The sequence below is a fragment of the Lepus europaeus genome, chromosome 10 (genome assembly GCF_033115175.1).
Source record: "Lepus europaeus isolate LE1 chromosome 10, mLepTim1.pri, whole genome shotgun sequence".
In the NCBI taxonomy this organism is placed as follows: Eukaryota; Metazoa; Chordata; class Mammalia; order Lagomorpha; family Leporidae; genus Lepus; species Lepus europaeus.
In genome coordinates, this window is record NC_084836.1 from 40,442,936 (window position 1) to 40,470,251 (window position 27,316).

Here is a 27,316-nt window from a genome sequence, read left to right on the forward strand (position 1 = left end):
TCTAAATATCTAAATTTATGAATACAAAGTAGTGTTTTTTTAATAAACTGATCAAAGGCATAATAGCAAACAAAATATATTAGAAATAGTATTGAATTTATCATAAAGAAGAAAATCAGAATAACTACATAATTTTACAAAATTTTATCAACACATAGAACTTCTCCCCAAGTTCATATACAGAAAGATAGACTTACTGTTTTGTTGATTAATGTTACAGGGGTCTACCATAGGGACATGCACAGGTGCAAAACAGGTGGTAGAAACTCTCCATGCATTTGCATGAAGTTGTGGGGTTCCTTCTATCATGCCAAAAGGAGAGCTAGAAAGCAAAGACAATGCCAATCTTAGTGTCTCTCATTCACTTCACTTGTTCACTCTTCAAATGTTAAAATAAGATGATAATATTTTTCTTGGTGTTCAAAGAGATCTTCAAGCTTGAAATTTTCTACTAGTTTTCAAAAATACAATGGTACTAGCTTTATTTTACTGATACTTAACAGTTTGCCAATTTGTAGACCTATATTATTGCATTTAAGTAAGGGAGGGTACTTCATATTATTCTTTACAAGCTAAATATCCCAAATAATGATAGTCTATATTTTGGGTTCAATCTTTCAATTTCCATTTTGAGGCTTAAAATACTGAGCTTCCCTCAGAAACAAGAAAACAGACAAAAACAATTAAATACTGAAGTTCCATCAGAAGGTGCCCCCACACATATGGTTTTAAGGAAAATTGAGAGAAAATTGTAAAAAGGGCCCCTTCATCCAGGTTTTCTCAGCTTTTTCAGTTCAGCCAGCAAACCAAAATGGAAAAGAAGCAACTACCTTTCTGAAGTCAGACTCATAAACCACATTATTGTTTGGTGATCAAACACTGTAATTTTTCCTCCAGCAAACGTTAAGTTTTGTTCATTCTGAGGAGGGCATGTGGTGTAGCAGGTTAGGCTGCTGCCTGGGATGCCTGCACTTCATATAAGAGTACTGGTTCAAGTCCTGGCCATTCAATGCTTCTGATACAGCTTCCTGCTAATGTGCCTGGGATGCAGTCTATGATGACCCAAGTGCTTAGGAGACCCAGATGGAGTTTCTGGCTCCCAGCTTTTCTCCTTTTCTCTCTTTCTCCCTCTCCCTCTCTCTCTGTCACTCTGCTTTTCAAATAAACAAATCTTTTTTAAAATATTTTATTTATTTATTATTCTGAGAGGTAGAGTTACATACAAAGAAAGGTAGAGACAGAGAGAAAGATCTTCCATCTGCTTGTTCACTCCCCATATGGCCGCAACTGCTGGAGCTGGGCTGATCTGAAGCCAGGAGCCTGGAGCTTTTTGGGGGGGTCTCCCATACAGGTGCAGGGGCCCAAGCACTTGGGCCATCTTCCACTGTTTTCCCAGGCCATTAAGCAGAGAACTGGATTGAAAGAGGAGCAGCTGGGACATGAACTAGTGCCCATATGGGACGCTAGCACCACAGGCAGAGGCTTAGCCTACTATGCAACAGCACCGATCCTGATAAACAAATCTTTTAGAAAGAGATGTATTAGTCTATCAGCCAACATTTATAAAGTGACAATCTCTACTGGACAGTGTGCAAGACAATGTCAAAAAACTGATGGACTCAAGTAAGACTATGTCTCCTGTGGGAGACTTAATTCACAGTGCAAGCCCAGACTGTATTAATTGCTACACCATGGCCAGGTGCAGGAGTAGGCTTTCTCTTAGTTCTCTAAAGTGCCCAAATATTTCAACTTCTTTGGTTACCATTTAGATCAGTCAACTTCAACTGTACACAGTTTCTCAACTCCAGGACTGAGAAAAGAGAACAAACAGAACCTGCACAATCCATTTCACAAACCCTATCCTTCCCTCCTCCTTTTTCCTCCTCCTATTCCTCAACATCAAACCATCCATGAACTGTAAATAATTATAACAAACACCTAAAGCAAAAATGTCATTTGTTCAAATGAGAAAACTGAGACTCAAAGAAATTTTATGACTTGCAAAATCTCTTTCTTTTCATTCTTTTCCTTTCCTTCCCTTTCCCCCTTTCCAAAGAAGAATAAAATAGATCAGAGAGCTTAAGTATAGTCAACGTTCCCAGTAGGAATTGTCATAGAGCTTAACTCTCATTTCATTTAGTTCACTTAAAAGAATAAATATCCCCCAAAATAGAACAAAAATGTAGTTCTATTTATTTACTTGTATTTCATTTTATGAAATAACCTTTCAGCTTACTATGATTAATATAACAGAGCATACAAAATAAATTCTCAGGTAATTCATACTTTCCATTACAATATGTTGGCAAATTCACATTAGCCTTTGTGAAGTAAAGAATTTTTAACGATTTAAGTTGGAAAGCTAAACAATGTTTGAAAGTTATCTCTGACTCTGAAATATTATCCTCCACTCTTATCACGTCTGAGTGTTTATTCATGGAAGAGAGAGGTGCCTTAGGAAGCGGCAGACAGATTTGCCATCTGTTAAACATTGACTGCTAACCCACTAGGACACACAAGGAAGGGAAAAGAAGCTTCATGTGTTTCCTGAACATCTTAGTTTAGCTAAGTTTCTGTTTCACAAACGTGATAAAGATATTGATATTCTTTCCTATAAATAAATAAAACCAAAAGACAAATTAATCACATTGGAAATAAAGTAAATTCTATACAATTTTTAAATTTCAAATGCCAGCTCTCTTTGCCCATCTGAATTCTCCTCTTGATACCCCCACTAAAACTTCAGCTCAGTTAAATTTCACTGCCCACTCTATAGATAGTTCTATGCTAACTCTGAAGAATACGAGGACCAAAGTCATTAGCTTAATTCTCAAAGCCCTTGCAGTTTTGTGTAGAAACCAATGATATAAATAATGGATTTTCATAGATAACACAGAATTAAAATTTTCTTTGTCTGGTGGGATATAAACTAGCTTTCCGAATCAACTGATTGCTGAGGTTGACCAATAAATGAGATTTAGCCAGAGTGATTAACAGAAGGGAAGATTTGTAATCACAAGGAAGAGTATGCGCAGAGGAGAAAAAAGAAACATTGTACTTGGAAAACGGCTTTTCCATGAAATGCCCTCTTTGCCCTGCCCACAGCCATCTCTGAATTCCTGCTGTGCTTCTAGTCATGACTACAAATCTTAACAATTAATTTTTTGACGTTATCTCAGTATTTTTAAATGTACCATTGATACCTTAATAGCAATAAATTTTTTTAATTTAGAAATTATAGTTGAAAACTGAAAAAGTATACACTTATGGTATACAGCATGATGTTTTGCTACATGTATCTATTGTCATGTGGGTACATCAAGCTAATGAATATATGCATTGTTTGACATTCTCATCATTTTCCTGGTTGTGAAAACATTTACTATCTACTCTCCAGCAATTTTCAAGTGTACAACACATTAACTATACTCATCATGCCACACAATAGATCTGACCTTGGTCATCTTGTGTAACTGAAATTTTTTACCCTCAGTCAACATCTCCAATCCATCTACTCCCACACCAAGTCCCTGGAAACCACCATTCTACCCTCTGCTTCTATGATTTTGACTCTTTTTAGATTTTACATATTGCTTTAAAGTCTTTATCCCCTTCTGATGTGCATTACAATCTTTCTGTGAGTGAGGATTTATCATAGTGTATAAATTTCATTTGCTTTACTTTCAGCATAATAGTGTTCCTTTTACCACTCATTCAATATAGTACTAGAAGTATTAGCAAGAGCAATTAGGGAACAGAAAGAAATAAATATTTCAAACTGGAAAAGAGTAAGTGAAAATATCAATGTTTGCAGATGACATGGAAAACCCCAAACACTCCACCAAAAAGTTTTTAAAAGTGATTAACCAATTCAGTGAAATTACAGGTTACAAAATAAGCCTACAGGGGCTCATGTTGTGGCATAGCAGGTAATGTAACACTGGCATCCCATATGGGCACCAATTGTGTCCCAGCTGTTTCACTTCCTATCCAGCTCCCTTCTAATGACCTGTGAAAGCAACAAAAGATAGTCCAAGAGGTTGGGCCCTGCTACTCTCACGGGAGAGCTAGATGAAGCTCCCAGCTCCTGGATTCAGCCTGCCCCAGACCTGGCCATTGCAGCCATCTGGGGAGTGAAACAGAAGATGGAAGATCTCTCTCTGTGACTCTCCCCATCTCTTTGTAACTCTGACTTTCAAGTAAATAAATAAATCTCTTTTTTTTAAAGAAAACAAAACAAACATATAAAAATAGCTTTTTTATATGCCAATGATGAATTTACTGAAAGAAAAATCAAGAAATGAATCCCATTCACAACAGCCACAAATAAAAAAATCAAATATTTAAGAATAAATTTAACCAAAGAAGTAAAAGATCTCTCTGGGACCAGCGCTGTGGCGGAGCGGGTAAAGCCACCACCTGCAGTGCCGTCATCCCATATGGGCACTTGTTTGGGTCCCGGCTGCTCCGCTTCTGATCCAGCTCTCTGCTATGGCCTGGGAGAGCAGTGGAAGATAGCCCAGGTCCTTGGGTCCCTGCACCCATGTGGGAGACCCGGAGGAAGCTCCTGTCCCCTGGCTTTTGATTGGCACAGCTCCAGCCACTGCAGCCATTTGGGGAATGAACCAGTGGATGGAGGATTTCCCCCCTCCCCACTTCTTCTCTCTCCATGTAACTCTGAATTTCAAGTAAATAAACAAATCTTTTTAAAAAATAAGATGTAAAAGATCTCTATAACTAAAATTTATAAAACACTGATGAAAGAAATCAGCAAGGACTTGGGAAATGAAGATATTCCTTGCTCATGGATTAGAAAAATTAATATAATTAAAATGTCTATACTATCTAAAGCAGTCTATAGATTCAAAACAATCCCTATGAAAATACCAACAACATTCTTTACATAATTAGGAAACATAATGCTAAAATTCATATAGAATTAGAAAAGACCCAGAATAGTCAAAGTGATCCTGAGCAAAAAAATTAATTAATTGATTAATTGAGTAAAATAAAATCAAACTGGAGGCATCACAATATCAGACTTTGAAGAATACTATAAAGCTATAATGATTAAAACAGCATGGTACTGGCATAAAAACCAACACATAGATCAATGGAACAGAATAGAGCCCAGAAATCAACCCACGTGCATACAGTCAATTGATTGTTAACAAAAGGACTCAGCCTATACATGGGAGTTAGAAAGATTTCTTCAACAAACAGTGCTGGAAAAACTAGATGTGTATATATAAAAGAATGAAATTAGATCCGTACTTTTCACCTTACACAAAAATCTACACAAAATGGATCAAAGACCTAAATTTAAGACTTGAGATTATAAAGTTGCTAAAAGAAAACATAAGGAAAACACTACAGAACATTGATGTAGGTGACAACTTCTTGAAAAAGACCCCAAAGCACAGGCAACAACAGCAAGAAAAATATATAGTATTACATCAAATTCAGAAGTTCTGCACAACAAAGGAAATGATCAATAGAATGAAGAGACATCCAAAAGAATGGGAAAAATATTCTAAAGCTACTTAATCAACAAAGGATTAAATCCAGAGTATATTAGCAAGTTAAAAATATTAAAAAAACAACTAATCCAGTTAATCAAACCAAATACACACCAAAACCAAAATGAGCTATCACCTCATCTCTGTCAGAATGGTTATTATCCAAAAGACAGTGAGTAACATGCTGGCAAGTATGTGGAGAATACTTATAAACTGTTGGTAGGAATGTAAATTAGTGCAGCCACTGTGGAAAATAGTATTAAAGTATTGAGATTTCTGCAAAAAAACTAGAAACAGACTTGCTATATGATCCCACAATCCCATACTGGGTATATACCCAAAAGACATGAACACATAGTATCAAAGATATACTGCACTACCATGTTTATAGCAGTACTGTCCACAATAGCCAAAATATGGAATCAACCAAGGTGTTCATCATTAGATGAATAAATAGAGAATATATATATCACATTTTCTTTATATATACACACACACTATGGAATATTATTCTGCTATAAAAGAGAATGAAATTCTACCATTTGCATCATAATGGATACAACTAGAGGAGAGATATCAGGTTGAGTAAAATAGGCCAGACACAGAAAGACCACTACTGTGTGTTCTCCCTTACATGTGGGAGCTAAAATTTAAAAAATTTTAAACTTTAAAAAACTTTAAAAGAAACTTTAAAACTTTAAAAAAATTTTCAAACTTTGCTTAAACCTTGTCAAATGAATTGTTAAGAATGATATATTACTACACTTCAAAATTTACTGCATATAGGTCAAGTGGTCATCTTTCAATTTGACTATAATTTATCGACTATTATTTATATTCCCACTAAACTTAACCTATCAAATTCTTTATTTGGTGAACAATTAAGTGTTGACTGTAATGTAAATTAAAAATATTATTTCAAAAACTAAAAGAAAGAATGAAAGAAAAAGAGAAAGAGAAAAGAGGGAGAGAAGAAAGAAGGAAGGGAAAATCATTGCATTCTTAGAATTGTATCTACGAATTATATCGAATCTGTTAAAAAGCAAAAATAAATAAAAATAAATTTTAAAAAATTGCAAGTTCTCAAAATATTTACATTAAATTATACTCTGCATTTTTCCCATGTAGGTAAGAAGTGCTTTCTAGCACACTGGGTACAAATGTATTTCTCAGCTTGTCTTCCAATAAAATCTCAACTATAACAAAATCCAATTAACTTAGATACAAAAATATTGCTTAAGGGTGTCATTGATATCATATGATATTAATATTTTAAAGTATAATTTACAGCAACTAATGCAAAATAGTAACAAAAAAAAGTTTTTAAAGCCACAAGTTGTGGCCAGCTCTGTGGGGTAGTGAGTAAAGCCGCCACCTACAGCGCCAGCATCCCATATGGGCTCTGGTTGGAGTCCTGTCTGCTCCACTTCCAATCCAGCTCTCTGTTATGGCCTGGAAAAGCAATAGAAGATGGCCCAATTCATTGGGCCCCTGCACCCATGTGAGAGACCAGGAAGGAAGCTCCTGGCTCCTGGCTTCAGATTGGCCCAGCTCTAGCCATTGTAGGCATCTGAGGAGTGAACCATCAGATGGAAGAGTCTCTCTCTCTCTCTGCCTATGTAACTCTGCCTTTCAAATAAATAAATAAATCCTTAAAAAATAAAAATAAAGCCAAGTTTTGGGGCTGGTGTTGAGGCACAGCAGATTAAGCCACTGTGTGCAATGCCAGCATCCCACATTGGCTCTGATTTGTGTCTCGACTGTTTCACATCCAATTCAGCTCCCTGCTAATGTACCTGTGAGAGCAGCAGAGTGCTCAAGTACTTGGGTTCCTGTGACCCACATGGGAGACCTGGATGGAGTTACAGTCTCCTTCGGCATGGCCCCGTCCCTGCCATTTGGCCAATTGGGGAGTGAAGCAGCAAATGGAAGATTGATCTCTCTCTCCCTCTCACTCTCCCTCTCTCATTCTCTTTCTCTTTTGTCCTAACTCTGTCTTTCAAATAAGTAAATAAGCAGTTTTTAAAAAGCTGCAAGTTTTCAAAAGGAAAATACTATTCAGTTTATTTAGAGACAGAGAAAATAACAGGTAGCAGTTGACCCACATGCTGAGTCATACTACCTAAATTCAACATCTAGCTCTACGATATGGGAGTTAAGTGACCTTCAATGAATTATCTGACATTTCAGGCCTTGGTTACTTTTCTTGCCTATAAAACAGATACTAATTAAGGGACTGCTACACAATTTAAGTATGATGATCCCATGAGGCTCTTGGAACAGTGACTACTAAGCTATTTGTAGTTAAGTAAACATTTTTAATGAATTTATATCCTCTAAACTATTTCATTAAATTTAGTTAGCTATATAGAAATCATACTTACAGAAAATCATCCCTTATGTTCCCATTAAAAGTGCCACACAGACCCAATGTTCTCCTTTTCCATGCACTAGTGAGCTGAATATAAATTCTTTCCCCATCTATAGCAAACAGAATCTTTAAACCAAATGTGGTTTTTAGAAGAATAAATAAGGATGACAGAGTTTGAATTTCAACAATTCCTGCAGGAAAAGAACATACATAAATCAGCTTTGCAGTTCATATGCAGTGACCTGAAACATTAGCATACCACATCAGGACTCTTTTTCCAAGATACTAGGATGTCTGGGAAGGCAGGTTCATAGTCCACAGCTCCAGGCCCAACTGCATGGCTGTTTGCCACTGCATGGCTGTTCTATTTTTTCCCATTCCTTTTGTCTCCCTCTTTCCTGGGTATTCAGGAGCCAATTTTATTAAGTTGTCAAGTCATACTCTCAATTGACAAGCACCTCATAAAGAAGGGGACAGTCCCTGAGCATTTAAAATCTATTTTTCTTTTACATGTGAGAGTTTGTGTGTAACTATGTGTATAAATTTTAGCCAAAACGATCATAATTCAAAAGGAATTGACATTTTTTCAAAAACTCTCTATTTCCTTGAGAGTGTCAACAAAATGGGGAACCATAGCACTGGATAAATATCACTCATAAGACACTTGTAGATACAAGAAATTTGTGCTCAAAACTGAGTTAATAGGAACTGGAACTATGATGAAAGGGGTTAAACTCCCTCTTTCAATGCTCACATCTCATAGCAAAACACAGGTTTGCAGACAAAGACTCAAGTGCTTTGGCTCCCGTCACCATTGTGGGAGACCTAGATGGGATTCCTGGCTCCTGGAACTTATGAAGTGAACCAGTCGAAAAAAACTTCTCTCTTTCTTACTTTCTCATTTTCTCCCTGCCCTTCTGTCTCCCTCTTTTCCTACCTCTCTGATACTTTGCCTTTCAAATAGTTTTTTAATTGAATTAACATATTTTCCACCATAAGAGTTGCTCTTTATTTGCTCCTGTTTCCTTAACCCAATCTCTGCCATGAATGTGGTCACCAAAGCCAGAAATCTGAGAATAACTCTTGCTAATTCCTTTCCCTTAATAGCCCATTCTTAATCAACCGCAACCCAATCTATCATCAAGGTCAGGCCACATTTTTTCTAGTTACTTTTCCAATCTGTTTTCCTCCTTCCAGGTTCACTATCACAATTCAGATCAGCTCCTCTTCCTTCCTTGCATGCCCTACTTTATAACATCTGAATTACTGTCCATGTTTCCTGTCTACTACCTCTCAAAGTCACAGCTACACTGTTATAGTGATCTACAAAAAAAAGTCACATTCTTAAAATTCATCATTTATTTAGTTGAGCTATGTGAGATTGTCATCTTTATATACAAACTGGTCAAATAATGACAATTTCATATTCAATTTCATATCAAACTCACTTTCCTTAGCATGATATTTGTGTAGCATAGGCAGGTCATCTGTAACAAAAATCAGAGCATTTCTGAAAGAAAGTGTTATTAACAACTCTGCTGGAATGTAGGTATAAACAGGCCTGTCCCAGGAGATTACTAGGCCTGATGTCCCATTTATTAGGCTTCCCCTGTCTCATCCCCACCAACTTCCCCAGCTCATCTCTAGATATTCTCCACTTACGCACTTCATGCTATAGCAATGTCAAACTAGGTATAGTACCCTAGAGATAGTGTACAATTCTACACCTCCCTGACCTGCCTGGAACACTGAGCCTAGCTCCTTCACTCTAAATATTGTTCAGTTTCAAATGTTCAATGACACATCACCTGCCTCATATTTGCTGCTGTTGTTGCTAATGTAAAGAAAGTGCATCATTAGCCTTGCTTCTTACCATTCAGATTGAAGCCTTGGTTAGGACTGGTGAGGATTTGTCCTCCCCTGCTAAGAGTCACTTGCTTGTTAAAATCCTCCTCCAGAATTAGAGTTATAGACTGAAGGCAGATCAAGCCAAGATTCTGCATAAAAACGAAATGGTCAGTGAAAGAATTGAGAGATAGAGACATGGAAGCAGATACAAAACATGAGAGGGGGGAAGAGAGAAAGGCATGAAGAAAGAAGAAACTGCATGTAAGTATGGATTTCTTGTTTACAGAAGATTTGAGCATAGGTTATGTAATACACTACCTGCTACATACTCTGTTTTATGTAACCCATTTCTAATAAAACATATCTCTCTATAGTTTGTATGCTATTTCATACACAGATTTCACATACAACATTAAATAATTAGGTTCTAGTAATTGCTTTTTCTGTAGCACATAGTTAAAATAGCACTCCAAATTAATCTAAAAAATTCAATAAAGAGAAGAACCAAGAGAATTAAAAATCTACATAAAAGGCTAATTTATATTATGACATATTATAAAACAAACTGGAAAGTAAACAGAGTACTTCAGAATTTTTACTGTAAATAATTAGTTTATATCAAAGTAAAACTTAAAGATTATGGCAGAAGTTTGAGTGCCTGATTTAGGTAGACACAGATAAATGAATTACCTATGTTTAATTATTCACAAATCATTGATGTTTATTATTTTGAGAAAAGATTCAAAGTTGAAACTTCAACATGTTAAGAAATTGATCATATCTGTGTAATATAACACCTATTTATTATTGTTAGAAGTCATCTTTCTGGATATGGCATTGTGGTACAATGGGTTAAGCCACGACCTACAACACTAGAAACTCATATGGACATGGATTCAAGTCTCTGCTGCTTCACTTCCTATCCAGCTCCATGGTAATGCAAACAAGAAATCAGTGGATGATAGCCTAAGTGCATGGGCCCCTGTTGCCCATGTGGGAGACCCTGATGGAGTTTCAGGCTCTTGGCTTTGGCCTGGCCTATCCCTGGCCATTGTGGCCATTTTGGGGAGTGGATTAGCAAATGGAAGATCTGTGTGTGTATGTGTGTATGTATCTGTCTATAACTCTGCCTTTTAAATAAGTAGATGAATTAATCTTTTTGCAAAAAGTCATATTTTTAAAATATCTGGTTTTGAAGTAAACAAAAACTTATATTAGTTCAAATGTACAATCATAGATGAAACCTTCAAAAACTATTTATGGAAATATCATTTCTATATAAATAAAATACAATTAAGTATATAGTACTTTATTCAGTCTAAGACTTACATGTTTTCACATTTTAATATCTCTGAAACCAAGATGCAGCATGTAAGCAAAAATACATAGAAGAAATGATATATCTTAATTATCAATGTTGGTTTAGTTGTGAAGAAACTAATTACATCAATTCATGATACAACTCTTAATTTGGATATGAAGTGTAAGTTTGAAAAGGTGAATATCGCGCTGGTCATTCTGAGATGCTGTCCTTACCTGCTCACAGGGAGCTTTCTGTAACGTGATCGTGAATTTATCTTTTCCAGTTCCTTTCACAAGAATGTACTGGCACATGCCAATAAAAGAGTAATGTCGACCATCAAAAGTTGTAAAGTGAGAATCACCCACAACAGAGCATTGAACTATCAAAAAAAAGAAGAAGAACAAGGGGAGGAGGAGGAGAAAGAAGTGAAGGAGGAGGTGGAGAAGGAGAGGAGAAGAAGAAAAAGAGATAGATAATGGAGAAGGATAAGGTAGAGGAATAAAGTATATTAATTCTTAAAAGGCAGGAGGTCAATTCTGGTAAATAACCCAAAGAACAACAGAAAGAATATCTAAAACATTTAAAATTTATTTTCTTGACAAACTTATGATACTAAATTATATCAGTCAATTTTATTTAAAACTTATAAAATAACTCTTTCATATGCTATTTGTTTTATAATATTTATGCTACTTTAATACATTTTACCAAAAGTTGCCTGCTCAAAGCTATTATTTATTCAATTTTTCATTTATTTGCCAAATACGTACATTTATAGATTATTTCACCCCATGATATCTATGAAATATCTTTAAAAATCAATGCTGGCTGGTGCAGTGGCTTAACAGGCTAATCCTCCACCTGCGGCGCCGGCACACCAGGTTCTAGTCCCGGTTAGGGCGCCGGATTCTATCCCGGTTGCCCCTCTTCCAGGCTAGCTCTCTGCTATGGCCCAGGAAGGCAGTGGAGGATGGCCCAAGTCCTTGGGCCCTGCACCCACATGGGAGACCAGGAGAAGCACCTGGTTCCTGGCTTCGGATCAGCGCGATGAGCCGGCCGCAGCGGCCATTGGAGGGTGAACCAACGGCAAAAAGGAAGACCTTTCTCTCTGTGTCTCTCTCTCTCACTATCCACTCTGCCTGTCAAAAAAAAATTTTTTTTTCTAAAAAAAAAAATCAGTGCTATGTTCCTTCCCAATTTAAAGGACACAGAAATATTTTCTTCAAAATCATTTAAAGGATTACCTGGACAATCATGTTCAGTGCAGTTCCAAACTCCACCAACACATACACTAAATGAAATCATAGAAATATTAATTTACTAGCCTAGAGAAACTGTATTAATATTTGTATCAATGCATTGATTGACATGCCAAAAGTATCATGTTTACAGGTTCAGAACAATTTGACTTTAAAATATCACTACAAAAGTCTGATTGAAATACAATTTTGAGTTGCTGACTGATACCCTATTATTATCTACTATATGCCACACTTAAAAACCACTAAAGATAATGAGGATCATCAGACATTAAAAGAGAGATGTCCTCTATGTAGACAAATGCTACCTTCTACCTTGACAAACATAAGAGCTTTACAGAACACAGAGTCCCTTGTAAGGCAGGAACTGAAATCATCAGCTAAGAATATGGTTAGTTATCTGATTGCATTTTACAAATACATATTAAGACCAAAGGGAACAGAGTTTAATGATATTTGGACCTCTGATTCTGTTTAGGACTGTTGTGGAGGGGTTGCATATTTGCCCATATACTTAATTTAGAAGGGAATTCTAAATATTTCTATCATGGCTAAAAAATAGTAATATGGAGAGTCACTTTTTAAAGTACTCAATATAGAAGGCTGGAAATACAACAAGTTTTAAGACTAAAAGCAAATTAATGATTATGAATAATAAGAAAAAAAACCAGATTCATCATTGGTTATAAGATTTTATGGAACTACCAAGAGAAGCAATAAGAATTACAAAGTCAAAGAAAGTATAGCTATCCCTCCACAGATATCAAATAAAGTACAAACCTTGTCTCATAATTTTTAAAAGAAAATAAATAGGAAATATATTCCTAAAAACATCTGCCATGGTAAAGTTGCTAACCAGCCATAAGCAAAGAAATAATTGACTATACAGCGATCACATACCATTCAGTACATTCTTGTTCAATTTTTGAACCAACTGAATAAGCTAATCCATGAAAAGTACACGGACAATTTTCCAATGAGATGCAAGTTCCATTTTCCATTATGAGGCCTATTTAAGAAAAATGTGTAATAATTTCTCAATAGAAATAATAAAGATTGCATCCTTTGAATATAATAATTCACTCTATTTTTGTTAAATACTTGCTTGTGCTAAGCACTGGAAATTCAAATTCCTTTACTTTTAAGAAAATTGCTGACAGCACAGTCAACAGCTATGTGTTAACAGTCTACTTCAGTAGTTTTAAACTTTTTTATCCCATGACTTTCCATCAAAAACTCAAGGTTCACTATACAGAATAAGGACAAGTCAACTGGGAGAAAGAATATTGTTGGTTTTGTATCTGTTCACTCCAAAATGACAGAGATTTATGCTATCGACACACAGGCAACAGTGCTGCAGGGCACTCAACAGGCCAACACAGGATTGTGTTCATTACTTCTCTCTGACAAGTGAAGGAAGTTTAACCAGAACCTAAATCAACCTTGTCACTCAACACACTGGTTCATTCAGCTGACCTTCTTTTATAGTAAGACATTGTAGAAAAAAGCATTGTGGTGCATGGATTTATAGTCTAGTGCAAACTTTTTATCTTGTTATTGACTGTTAACAAAGCATTCAAGACTAGTACTGTTTTGCTACAATGACACAGAACAATACACTGAAGACAAAAGATTTGGTTCCAAATAAGCTTCATTCATATTAACTATATGATCCATTAAGTATGTGTCTTAACATCTCTGGAATTCTATTCTTTTTCATCTGTAAAAATCAAAGTGTTTAAGTAAATTCTCAGTATTCTTTATAAATGTAATCAGTGTAGCAGAGTTGTTTCTAATTTTAAATCTCACCTTGATCCTATAATATGCTATTTTTCATTGCAATCTTGTACTAGAAAAATGTGAATATTTCTTTTCAAATTTGCATTGATCCTTTTACAAAACAGAAATATGAAAATAATTAAATATAAGGAATCAAAGAATTGCTGTTGATAACTCCAGAACTGTAGCAAGACCAAGACACAATCCTCAGATCACTGAGTGCAAGTATACATCAGTTCAGCCATGGTTTTTACAAACTACTTACCATCTGGGCAGTAACATCCATCGAGACAATGGAGATTGCTTCCAAGACATTGCTTCTCAAATGTGCAGGTAGGTGGGCAACAACTGATACAATCCCGATGGACAAAACTATCATCACATTTATCAACTGAAATGGGAAAATTGGAGCTATAAGTCAATTTTATTCATCTGTCTTTCAAAAGTTAGTGTTTCTAAAAGTATGCAAGTGTACAAATATAATCATATCGGTAAAAAAAAATTCTTGCAAATCATTACTTTTAAGCACTAGGGTAACTGTTGAGTTCCAAGACAAGATTAAAATCAATGCAAACACACAGGACTTGCAAAAAACAAAACGTACTGCATGCTGGAAAGTCATCTCTCCAGTCCTGAATAGGATAGCCAGCATGCGAACAGGCTCTGGCATATTCAGTGGCTGCCCGACAATAGGTTTCATCATCATCAGTTCTGGAAAGTGAGAAGATGGAGCCAGAATCACATAGCAAATACTGACACAAACTCTGCCTTTGAGCTTCCGATTCCTAAGAATGCTGACTGTATGGTGAATATTCCAGTATTAAGTTAATTCAGAATAATAATGCAAAAATAATGCAAAAAAGTACATAAACATGGGAACCAAGCCTATCAGACCTAGATAAACTGTCTTCATCAATATCTCTCAATAATTTTGTCATGTGTCTTTTGAGTTAAGAGACAGCTATACTGAAAAATACTTCTAAATTATGAAATACTTCCCCAAATGCTTTCATGTACTTTTTGTTTATATTCATAGTATCTCAGACCTTTTAGAAAACAATACATGCTATGAAAACAGAAAAAATTATATTCCAACAAAAACATCAAATATGAGAACTGATTCCATGATATCACACTCTTATTGCCCACATATCAGACTAAAACCAGTGCCAAAACTCTGTAGCACTCGGAAGTATTTTGATGATTCCTCAACAGTGCTTATAATAAGATTTCAAAACATTTTTGAATGACTGAATAAATAGCATTTAGATTTAGAACAAGATTTTTAAATATTTCAAGCTTCACTAAAGCCAGTTACTTTTATAACATTGCCAAGAGTAAATAATCTCTAATTATTTTTCTTATAATCACCTGAGAAGCTCCCACAAACAATAGTTGCTTATGTGAATGCCAATTCCAAAAGCAGATTACCTAGTCATTGATAAAATAAACAGGATTATAATAAGGCAATGGACTTGTTTTTTGATCCAATCCAAGCTCAAAATTGAATTGTGAAATATCTTACAGGATAATACCTTAAGAATGTTGTGTTTTGCGAGCCTTACCATTGCAAAAGCAATTTATTGCAAAAGCTACCATCTCTATTACAAAAGCTACCATATCAAATTGCATTTATCCTCTGCCTCTGTAACTGGAGTCATGCAATTTATCTAGATCAATTAACTGATCATAAGAAGGAAAAAAGAACTGAGAATACTCATACAAACTTCAGAATTCAGAGAACTTTCTAAACCTTTGAAGAACAGTCTCTGGAAAACAGTGTAGAACAAAAATAGGTGGATTATTGGGAAGATATTAAGCTTATGATTCACCTTAAAACATGTACATGCTTTCCTATAATTCATGGTGGTTTTGAAGGTTAACAAAGTGACTATTGGTTTTCCAAATCGATATTAAAATACTTTATAGTAAATGTTTATTTTACTATAGGCACATTAACTCATGGCACCATGAAAAAAATGCAGTAGAATTCGGCAAGAAAGTAATTAGTATCCTAATTTACTAAACAGAACTTTGTTTTCTTTATTTTGGATGATAACTTTAAAAAGGAAAGTGAGCATTAAAAAGTAGTATTTTCTTAATCTATTTGCTTTGGCAAAATTAAAATTACTTCCCTGATGATAAATTTGACATTCCTTGATGCAGAGATAGGAGGGCATAATATCAAAGACTGGCATTGCATCACTCTTCAATTCCAACTCAAAAATTCTCTTCTCTATGGAGCCTTTGTAGGCTGTCACTGTTAAAGCTAGTAGTTTCCTCCTCCCAGTTCATAGCAATTTGCATTTAGAGCATTGTGTCACTGCTGGAGACCTGATTCTCTGCCCAATTAGAACATGGATTACTAGAACAGAGGCCATGCCTAACTTGATTCCTCTTCTCCAAGGTACACCACAATGCTCAGCTCAGAACAGATGCTCAAAATGCATGTACTGAATTGAATTCAATAAACTATCATAATCCCAGTGGGAAATTATTTTTTCAGCCAATTCATATTTTCCTTCTTATGATAGGATCCCTATGATGTCATTCCCTAATACAGTAAATTAAGGCAATCATTCATTTCCTATAGAATAGAAGAAAGAATATAGGTCTACTTCTGATGAAATAACCAAAGTGAAAGATTAATTCTGGCAGCTTCTTATTTGAGCAATAATATGTCTTTCTTGTATGAAATGCCATGCTTTGACCACATACCTAGCATATCTACCCTCAACATATCGCTTAAGATATTACCTGATTTCTGTCCTGCTTTTTTTATTTGCCCTGGAGGAAGCATCAAAGTTTCAAATGTCAAAGCCTAAATATATTGTATTTCAAAAGACAAAAATGCTGGTTTGAGGGCCAGTGTTGTGGTGCTGCAGTTAAAGCCTCCACCTGCAATGCTGGCATCCCATATGGGCACCAGTTTTTGTCCCAGTTGCTCCATTTCCTACCCAGCTCCCTGCTAATGTGCCTTGGAAAGCAACAGAGGATGGCTCAAATCTCTGGGCCCCTGCAACCTCCTAAGAGATCCTAAAGAAGTTCCTGGCTACTGGTGTCAACTTGGCCCAGCCTTGGTTGTTTCTGCCATTTGGAGATTAAACCAGTGGAAGGAAGATTCTATCTCTCTCTTCTTCTCTCTCTCTGTAACTCTGCTGTTCAAATAAATAAAATAAATCTTTAAAAAATGTTAATTCCTAAATGATTAAACTTAGAATGAAGTGGGTGGGACAGAACTGCTTTTCTCCCTTCTTTTCAGTATTAGAACTCTTCAGATTTTGCTGGGCACTACTTCACTTCTGATACGGCTTCCTGCTAATGTGCTTGGGAGGCATCAGATGATAGCTCAAGAACTTAAAGTTGAGAAACCCAGAGGGAGTTCCTGGTTTCAGCCTGTATGTATGGGCATTTGGGGAGTGAATCAGCAGGTGGAAGATCTATGTCTCTCCCTGTCACTCTGCCTTTCAAGTAAATAATAAGTATTTTTTAATGAAAAAAAGGATTTTGCTGGGCATATAATTGGCCACCCAAAGACAACATCTCACTGTGACCATGTTACTAAGTTCTGGCCAAAGGGTTAAAAATGGAGGTTTGTGAACTTTCCACTTCAGATGATACCAACCTCTACTTCCTGTCACCCTTTCTAAGAGCTAAAATGTGGGCATGGTGGTAGTGACCCAGTTTTTGCCAGGAAATTGAGACTAATACTCCAGGCCAAGGGGGTTATGCAGCAGCAATGCCACTGAGTCACTGAAAAACTCAGGGAGGATCCAGATCACTTCTCAATCCAAGATCACTTGTTAGTTTGGATTTTTCTATGTCAGAAATAGAAACTTTAATTTGAGCCAATGTTACTGTGGCTGTTGAAGCAGCCAAAAAATATCCTAAGCTAGTAAATGAAGACTGACTTTCCTGAGTCTACCAAATGATATTTCATTTCCCTGCTTGAAAAATGGATAGTATAGACACTAATGATAACACAGTTGAAAACACTCCTGGAGAATACTCCAAGAATAAATCACTATGGAATAAGAACAAATTTTTAAATTTCATACATACGTCTAAATAAGAACCATGGCTTACCTACAGGTGTCAAAAAAGAAACAAAGAACAAATAGATGTAACAGGTATCTTTTCCAAATAGATAAAATAAGGAAAGAATTTTTAAAAATATATAGTAAGATGACTACCCAATATTTTAAGGTTGGGGATCTATGAAATTTAGAGACAATACATACAAATCAAGGTATAACCGCATTCTACCCAAAATTAATAGATGTCACAAGTAAACAATACTTGGAAAATATTTTATTGATTACTCTTGTTATAATTTAAATTTAACTACAGAGAAGTAGTTCTCAGATAACATAATCTTATACTATCATAACTTTTTCTCTTTGTTATCATCTTTGATAAACCTGAACCTCTTAACAAGTCACCCAAGATGTCAGTTAAGTAGTTTTAGTCAACCAAAAACTAGCCTGATACTATCAAAAGAGTTCCATGTATCATTAACTTCTAGTAATTCATAAAATATGTAAACATATTAAGTTCCTTGAGGTAATCATAAACATTCAAGGTGGTTTGTCACATACAGTTGGTAATTGTTTTTAAAAAAAAAAAAACAGATCACACATCAACAACAGGTAATCTACAGTTAGTTCTACAAAGATGAACAGAGTATGATAGTCTCATTGAACATAGTGACTGAAAAAAAAAAAAAAACCTATTCTGGTTGTCTTTTACCTGGAATAAAATAAGGGACTCTGTGACCTTGGATAGGACAATTATTATCTTCACTTTTAGTAATCTCCAATCGAAACTTAACATTTCCTGCTTTCAATTACACACATTAGCAACACATCACAACATTGTTGGCACTGTTGATGACTGTCACCAACATGTATCAAATCTCATTTTTTTCAGTTTATTTCCCATTAAAATTTTTGGAGCTATCACAAAATATTGCTTACATTTTTCACTATGTCAAATTGCAGTAATTATTAGATTTGAAAAGTATATAAATGACCAATTTATCAAAAATTCATGTTTTTACTGTTTTATAGTTTGACTTGTAACCCTATTGCTTAATTTTATGCATTTCAGGCATTATTTTGAAAAAGGAACTACAAAGAGCTCTAGACTTCCAAAAGGGGTCAATAACAGAAAAATGTTTAAGAACTAATGTATTCTGTTCATGGTGCTTAAGTAAAACATTTAGGATGTAAATCGTTTGTAATTTATACATACTAATAGCTGACAGCTAAATTTTGGACCCTGTTATGTTTTGGAAACTGTAAAATGGTTAAGTTGCAGAAGTGGCTTTCACTGTCCTTTTGCCTTAAGAAAAATTTTTTGCAAATATTCATCATTTCACTTACTTGCAAAGATCATTAACACAGCTGGCAATATATAGGTATGGATCAATATATTCATGGCAGCTCAGAAAAGGGAACTGCAACAGTATCTGGCACTTGAAGAAGATTGCCTATTAAAAAAAAAAATAAACAGATGCCTGTACTCCAGAACATGATATAGGTATTCTCTCACTCTCTCTTTTTTCTTTTTCTTTTTTTTTTTTTTCTTCACTATTTGTAAAGCTCTCTTCTTACCAGGTAAGAGAAGGTAATTCATACTTACAAATTTTGACAACCAATTCTAACTACGTATTTTCATGTTAAGTACCAATGAAGAAACTCATTACATTCACTATTTTTTAAATAATGTTAAAATTATTCCCTACTGCAATTACATTTCCTGGGTTTAATACTTTTAGATATATTGTATTTGCCCTAAAAAATGCTTAATGCTAAAGATACAAATAATGCATGTATTATATCTAACAGGTCCAAATCTTTCACATCAAATTTACCTCAAAAGCTGGCATTCCACTGGAGCATGGATTTGGAAAATCTGATGGTGTGGGTATACATTTAGTGTCATCTGGTGTTTGCACTGACCAACTATTCGCAAACGTAGCAATGTCTTCTGTGTAGTCTTCTATTTCACACGAGCACAATACAAATACAAAGAAATGTAACTTATTTTCTGGAGATACAAACAGTTTTTCAATATAAATTTCTTGGTTAAAATGTTAAACTCAGACCTATCATTATGATCAATTGTGAACTGAAATTGATCACTTGGACTAGTGAGATGGCATTGGTACATGCCACCTTGATGGGATTGAATTGAAATCCCCAGGCATGTTTCTAACTCTACCATTTGGGGCAAGTCAGCTTGAGCTTGTCCCAAATTGTACATCTTCTCCCCCTCTTATTCCTACTCTTATTTTTAACAGAGATCACTTTTCAGTTAAATTTAAACACCTAAGAATAATTGTGTGTTAATTACAGAGTTCAACCAATAGTATTAAGTAGAAAAAAAATACTAAAAGGGATAAAGCATTAAGTTGTCCTAGTGTCTGCTAATACTAACTGATATAATTAAAAAGGGAGAGAACAATCCAACATGGGAAGCAGGATACACAGCAAACTCATAGAAGGGCAGATGTCCGAAACAGCATTCTGGCCTCAGAATCAGCCCTTAAGGCATTCGGATCTGGCTGAAGAGCTCATGAATGAGAGTATTTTAGGCATGGAAAGCCAAGACACTCTGGAAAAAAAAAAAAAAACCCTAAATGAAAGATCTCTGCGCATGAGATCCCAGTGGAAAGAATGGGCCATCAAAGTAGGAGGTACCTTTCTCTGAAGGGAGGAGAGAACTTCCACTTTGACTATGACCTTGTCTAAATAAGATTAAAGTCGGTGAACTCAAAAGGCTTCCACAGCCTTGGCAACTCATGACAAGAGCCTAGGGAAATTACTGACTCCATAAACAAGAGTGTCAATTTGCTAAGTCAACAAAAGGAGTCACTGTGCACTTACTCCTCATGTAGGATCTCTGTCCTTAATGTGTTGTTCAATGTGAATTAATGCTATAACTAGTATTGAAACAGTATTTTACACTTTGTGTTTCTGTGTGGGTGCAAACTGTTGAAATCTTTACTTAATATATACTAAATTGATCTCCTGTATATAAAGATAATTGAAAATGAATCTTCTTTTTTGAAAATTAATCTTGATGTGAATGGAATGCCAGAAGGAGCGGGAGATGGAGGGTTGCGGGTGGGAGGGAAGTTATGGGGGGCGGAAAACGCTATTGTAATCAATAAGTTGTACTTTGGAAATTTATATTTATTAAATAAAAGTGAAAAAAATAAATAACAAATAAATAAATCATATAAGAAGTCAAAAAAAGTTAAACTCAATAACATTGTGAAGTTAGACAATATGATATTAGACAATAACTTTATTTTAGCATAATAAATTGAACAAAGTGGAAGTACCAAATAAAAGCTAATACTATCGCAGAAAAAAAGCAAACTGTATTGAAACCACATGTGAAGGGCTGAAAGTGAGCCGGTACAACACACAGTACAACAGTAAAGTGTTAAATAGTCAACACTTAGTTTGTGCTATGGAGAGGAGGAAAACATGTACAAAACTAACAGACACATTAATTCTGAATAGTCTCACTTATTTGAAAAGTATGGAAATTTTCAGACAGCTCTCTCATGATATTTGGCATTAGTCAGAATCCTATTAAAATTCTATTTCTATTTTTTGAGAGTCTATAATAATTACAAATACATTTCAGAAGACATGTATATAGATAATGAAAGACTGGAAAAGACAGCTAAAGAAGAGAAAGCTAAGTTAATCCATTTCATCTAAGCATGAACAGTATTTCTACACACGTTCAGGAAAAAGCCCATTGCTGAAAATCCTAAGACAATGCCAGAATGATTTGCAGGTAAGATTTAGCAACTCTGACATTTGGAAGTGAGCACTCCAGACTCTAAGTTCCAAATCAGGTTTAAACTGTCTTACTACCTGACGTGCATACAAGCTCAGGGCCTGATAATGACATTGATCCTGACCCATATTAAGACAAAGGTTGCATCTCAAATTTCAAGAACTTGGCAGAACCAAGCAAGGATCTATCTAGGACAGGTGGACTTCAGAATTCAGTTCCGGATTCTCTACCACTCAGATTCCCACGGTCATAGGGCTGCCACTGATGGCAATATGCTACTCAAAAATCTCATCAAAAAGTTAGCATCAAAAATCTTATGCCTAATGTCCCATCATTCTGTCAGATCATCTTTAGGACAGGAATGTGATGTCTGTGTGCTACTACCCAAAGTTGAAAAGATTTTGGACACTGATTTGCTTTGCTCTTTAAGTGTAAAACCCCAAACTTCACTGTAGCCTGGAAGACTTCACATGACCTGGAATCTGCATTCCCCCACTCCCCATCTCACTCCACCCCGCTACAATATACATGACATGAAGTGAGAGAGCTTGTCTTCGCTGTTCTATTGCAGTGCCTTTGTCTTGTTATCTGGCATACAGAAGGCACTCAAAATACATTTGCTAAATAGTGAGCAAGTAAATATGGGAGAATTTACAATACAGTCATGTATCCCTTAATGAATCGATAAATTCTGAGAGATGTTCACTCATGAATGTCACAGAGTGAACTTAGACAAACTAAGATAGCCGTGACATCACTAAGTGGTACAATCTTAGGAGCCACCTTCATATATATGGTCCACAATTGACCAAAAGGTCATCATGTAGCATATGGCTCCATTTATTAAGTAGATTATTATAATTCTAAAGTTTTAAAATTTCTCTGGTCAACTTCATTATCTATGACATTGTTGAATATATTACTCACTGAACAAAGCATGGGTCTGGTCTAAGATAGTTACATAAAAATGGGAAAACTGATGTCTTTTTAAAGTAAATGTGTAGTCACATTTCATTTCAAAGCATCATCTGTAAAAATCTGAATAATCTAAAATACTTCCTCAAGGCCTATTTATTTCAATATTTATGTATAAATTTTAATGCAACTAAATAACCTGAGCAATCCTTTAGAGTTCATTTTAATTTCAGGTTTGGAAACCTATATTTAGCTATTTTTACTATGTTGAATTAATATGAAAGTCATAGAAATTATTTATTGCGAGACTTCAAATCCATATCTATTTGTGGCCTGGGGCCCTGCTAAACTAAACTTAAAATATTCTGTATAAGGGCGGAGCCAAGATGGCGGATAGTGAGGACGTGTGCCTTAGTTTGGGAAAATAAACTTTCATAAAAGCGGAATTACTGTAGCATCAGGAAAAAACTCAAGAAAAAAACTGCAGAGGAATCGCTTCCGGATCTTGTGGAGGAAACACAGAGGACTTACAGGGAACCCACCGCGTGGAAAACCAACCGAGACAAGCCGAGCGGCAGCGGCGGGAGAGGAGGCAGAGCCACAGAATCTCGCCAGCGCGGGAACGGAGGAGGGTAAGAAAGACAAAAGACCTGAGAAGTCCGAGACATTGGGGGGAGGGGGAACAGAGGCCTCTCCCTTCACTCACCAAGCAAAACAAAGAGCACCGCGATTTTACATATGTAAAGCTCAGCCAAACTCAGTATCTTTAGCGAAACTGGAGAACACATTGAGGGCTGCATAAACTCTTTGTGTGGTCCCAGGGGTAAATCAAACGAATACTCACAGAGGCTAGATTTCAACTACCCTCAACTCCACTCCCAACTGAGTCAAAAAAAAAAAAAAAAAAGAGAGAGAGAGAGAAAGAGAGAGCGTCCCAGCAAGGAGCAAATAATCTGGGAGAGTCGCTCTTTACACAGCCTTAAACCTCAAGAAACAAGCATAGCTCTCTGGCCATACCCATCACAGCCCCTAAGGCTCCAACAAAACAGACAGCTCACTTAGAGGCATAGTATAACGAGAGAAAAAAAAACAAAAACAAAAACAAAAACACCACAAATTATCTCTAACTTGCCAAGCGGGAACGGAGGAGGGTAAGAAAGACAAAAGACCTGAGAAGTCCGAGACATTGGGGGGAGGGGGAACAGAGGCCTCTCCCTTCACTCACCAAGCAAAACAAAGAGCACCGCGATCTTACATATGTAAAGCTCAGCCAAACTCAGTATCTTTAGCGAAACTGGAGAACACATTGAGGGCTGCATAAACGCTGTGTATGGTCCCAGGGGTAGATCAAACGAATACTCACAGAGGCTAGATTTCAACTACCCTCAACCCCACTCCCAACTAAGTCAAAACAAAAAAAAAAAAAGAGAGAGAGAGAGAGAGAGCATCCCAGCAAGGAGCAAATAATCTGGGAGAGTCGCTCTTTACACAGCCTTAAACCTCAAGAAACAAGCATAGCCCTCTGACCACACCCATCACAGCCCCTAAGGCTCCAACAAAACAGACAGCTCACTTAGAGGCATAGTATAACGAGAGAAAAAAAAACAAAAACAAAAACACCACAAATTATCTCTAACATGCCAAGCAAGAAACATAGAAGCGGAGCTACCAAGAACAAGGAAGGCACTATGACGCCCCCAAGTGAACAAGACATGACAATGCAAGATTATGAAGATGAAGAGATAGAGCAAATGCAAGAAGCAGATTTCAAAAAATTCACAAGAACATTAAGAAGTTCTCAAAAACAAATTCTTGAACTACAGAAATCCTTAATGGACAAGATAGAAAATCTCTCCCGTGAAAATGAAATATTAAGGAGGAATCAAAATGAAATGAAACAACTAGTGGAACAGGAAATTGCGATAGTGAAAAAAAACCTCAATGAAATGAAGAACTCAATAGATCAAATGGCAAACACATTAGAGAGCCTTAAAAACAGAATGGATGAAGCAGAGGAGAGAATATCGGAATTAGAAGACAGAGAACAGGAAAGGAAACAGTCAAATCAAAGAAAAGAAGAAGAAATCAGAAATCTAAAAAATACTGTCAGGAATCTACAGGATACTATTAAAAAACCCAACATTCGGGTTCTAGGAGTTCCTGAAGGCATGGAAAGGGAGAAAGGATTAGAAGGCCTTTTTAGTGAGATACTAGCAGAAAATTTCCCAAGTTTGGAGAAGGACAGAGACATCCTAGTACAGGAAGCTCAGAGAACCCCTAATAAACATGATCAAAAGAGATCCTCACCACGACACGTCGTAATCAAACTCACCACAGTGAAACACAAAGAAAAGATCCTAAAATGTGCAAGAGAGAAACGACAGATTACTCTCAGAGGATCTCCAATTAGACTTACAGCTGATTTCTCATCAGAAACCCTACAAGCCAGGAGAGAATGGCGAGATATAGCCCAGGTACTAAGAGAGAAAAACTGCCAGCCCAGAATATTATATCCTGCAAAGCTCTCATTTGTGAATGAAGGTGAAATTAAGACCTTTCACAGCAAACAGAAATTGAAAGAATTTGTCGCCACTCGTCCAGCCCTGCAAAAGATGCTTAAAGACGTGTTACATACAGAAACACAGAAACACGGTCACCAATATGAAAGAAGGTAAAGGAAGGAAACCTCAGAGCAAAAGATCACAGGAATCTCAAACCAGATATTAGAAAATATCTTTGGCAAATGGCAGGGCAAAGTTAGTCCTTCTCAATAGTCACATTGAATGTTAATGGCTTGAATTGTCCAGTTAAAAGACACCGATTGGCTGATTGGATTAAGGAACAAAACCCATCCTTTTGCTGCTTACAAGAAACCCATCTATCCAACAATGATCCATACAAGCTGAGAGTGAAAGGCTGGAAAAAGATATACCACGCCAACAGAAATGAAAAGAGAGCGGGCGTAGCCATCTTAATATCGGACAACATAAACTTTACTACAAAAACTGTTAGGAGAGACAAAGAGGGGCACTATATAATGATTAAGGGATCCATTCAACGAGAAGATATAACGATTATCAACGTATATGCACCTAATTACAGGGCACCAGCTTATTTAAAAGACTTGTTAAGGGACTTAAAGGGAGACTTAGACCCCAATACAATAGTACTGGGGGACTTCAATACTCCACTCTCAGAGATAGACAGATCAACAGGACAGAAGATCAACAAGGAGACAGTAGATTTAAATGACACTATAGCCCAAATGGATCTAACAGACATCTACAGAACATTTCATCCTACATCTAAGGACTTTACATTCTTCTCAGCAGTACATGGAACCCTCTCTAGGATTGACCACATACTAGGCCATAAAGCAAGTCTCAGCAAATTCAAAAGAATTAGAATCATACCATGCAGCTTCTCAGACCACAAAGGAATGAAATTGGAAATTGGCAACTCAGGAATCCCTAGAGCACGTGTAAACACATGGAGATTGAACAATATGCTCCTGAATGAACAACGGGTCATAGAAGAAATTAAAAGAGAAATCAAAAATTTTCTGGAAGTAAATGAGGATAACAGCACAACATACCAAAACCTATGGGATACAACAAAAGCAGTGTTAAGAGGAAAGTTTATATCAATAGGTGCCTACATCAAGAAATTGGAAAGGCACCAAATAGATGAGCTTTCAAGTCATCTCAAGGATCTAGAAAATCTGCAGCAAACCAAACCCAAACCCAGTAGGAGAAGAGAAATAATTAAAATCAGAGAAGAAATCAACAGGATTGAATCCAAAAAAAATTACAAAAAATCAGCCAAACGAGGAGCTGGTTTTTTGAAAAAATTAACAAAATTGACACCCCATTGGCCCAACTAACTAAAAAAAGAAGAGAAAAGACCCAAATCAATAGGATCAGAGATGAAATGGGAAACGTAACAACAGACGCCACAGAAATAAAAAGAATCATCAGAAATTACTACAAGGACTTGTATGCCAGCAAACAGGGAAATCTATCAGAAATGGACAGATTCTTGGACACATACAACCTCCCTAAATTGAGCCAGGAAGACATAGAAAACCTAAACAGACCAATAACTGACACAGAAATTGAAACAGTAATAAAGGCCCTCCCAACAAAGAAAAGCCCAGGACCAGATGGATTCACTGCTGAGTTCTACCAGACATTTAGAGAAGAACTAACTCCAATTCTTCTCAAACTATTCAGAGCAATCGAAAAAGAGGGAATCCTCCCAAATTCCTTCTATGAAGCCACCATCACCTTAATTCCTAAGCCAGAAAGAGACGCAACATTGAAAGAGAATTACAGACCAATATCCCTGATGAACATAGATGCAAAAATACTCAATAAAATTCTGGCCAATAGAATGCAACAACACATCAGAAAGATCATCCACCCAGACCAAGTGGGATTCATCCCAGGTATGCAGGGATGGTTCAACATTCGCAAAACAATCAACGTAATACACTACATTA

At 36.1% G+C, this 27,316-nt stretch overlaps 1 protein-coding gene across 2 annotated transcripts in view; it reads right to left on the reverse strand.

Moving 5' to 3' along the window:
• The window catches only part of OTOGL (otogelin like), a 181,311-nt gene that overhangs the window by 124,524 nt on the left and 29,471 nt on the right, over positions 1–27,316 (reverse strand). For both annotated transcript variants that reach the window (XM_062202058.1, XM_062202057.1), the window contains exons 9-18: positions 19,955–20,082; positions 19,464–19,570; positions 14,684–14,790; positions 14,345–14,470; positions 13,201–13,309; positions 12,286–12,332; positions 11,275–11,420; positions 9,764–9,887; positions 7,904–8,081; positions 198–322 (exon numbers count right to left, since the gene is read on the reverse strand). In XM_062202058.1, coding sequence (XP_062058042.1) covers positions 198–322; positions 7,904–8,081; positions 9,764–9,887; positions 11,275–11,420; positions 12,286–12,332; positions 13,201–13,309; positions 14,345–14,470; positions 14,684–14,790; positions 19,464–19,570; positions 19,955–20,082 — 1,197 coding nt within the window. The remainder of the gene's footprint in view (positions 1–197; positions 323–7,903; positions 8,082–9,763; positions 9,888–11,274; positions 11,421–12,285; positions 12,333–13,200; positions 13,310–14,344; positions 14,471–14,683; positions 14,791–19,463; positions 19,571–19,954; positions 20,083–27,316) is intronic.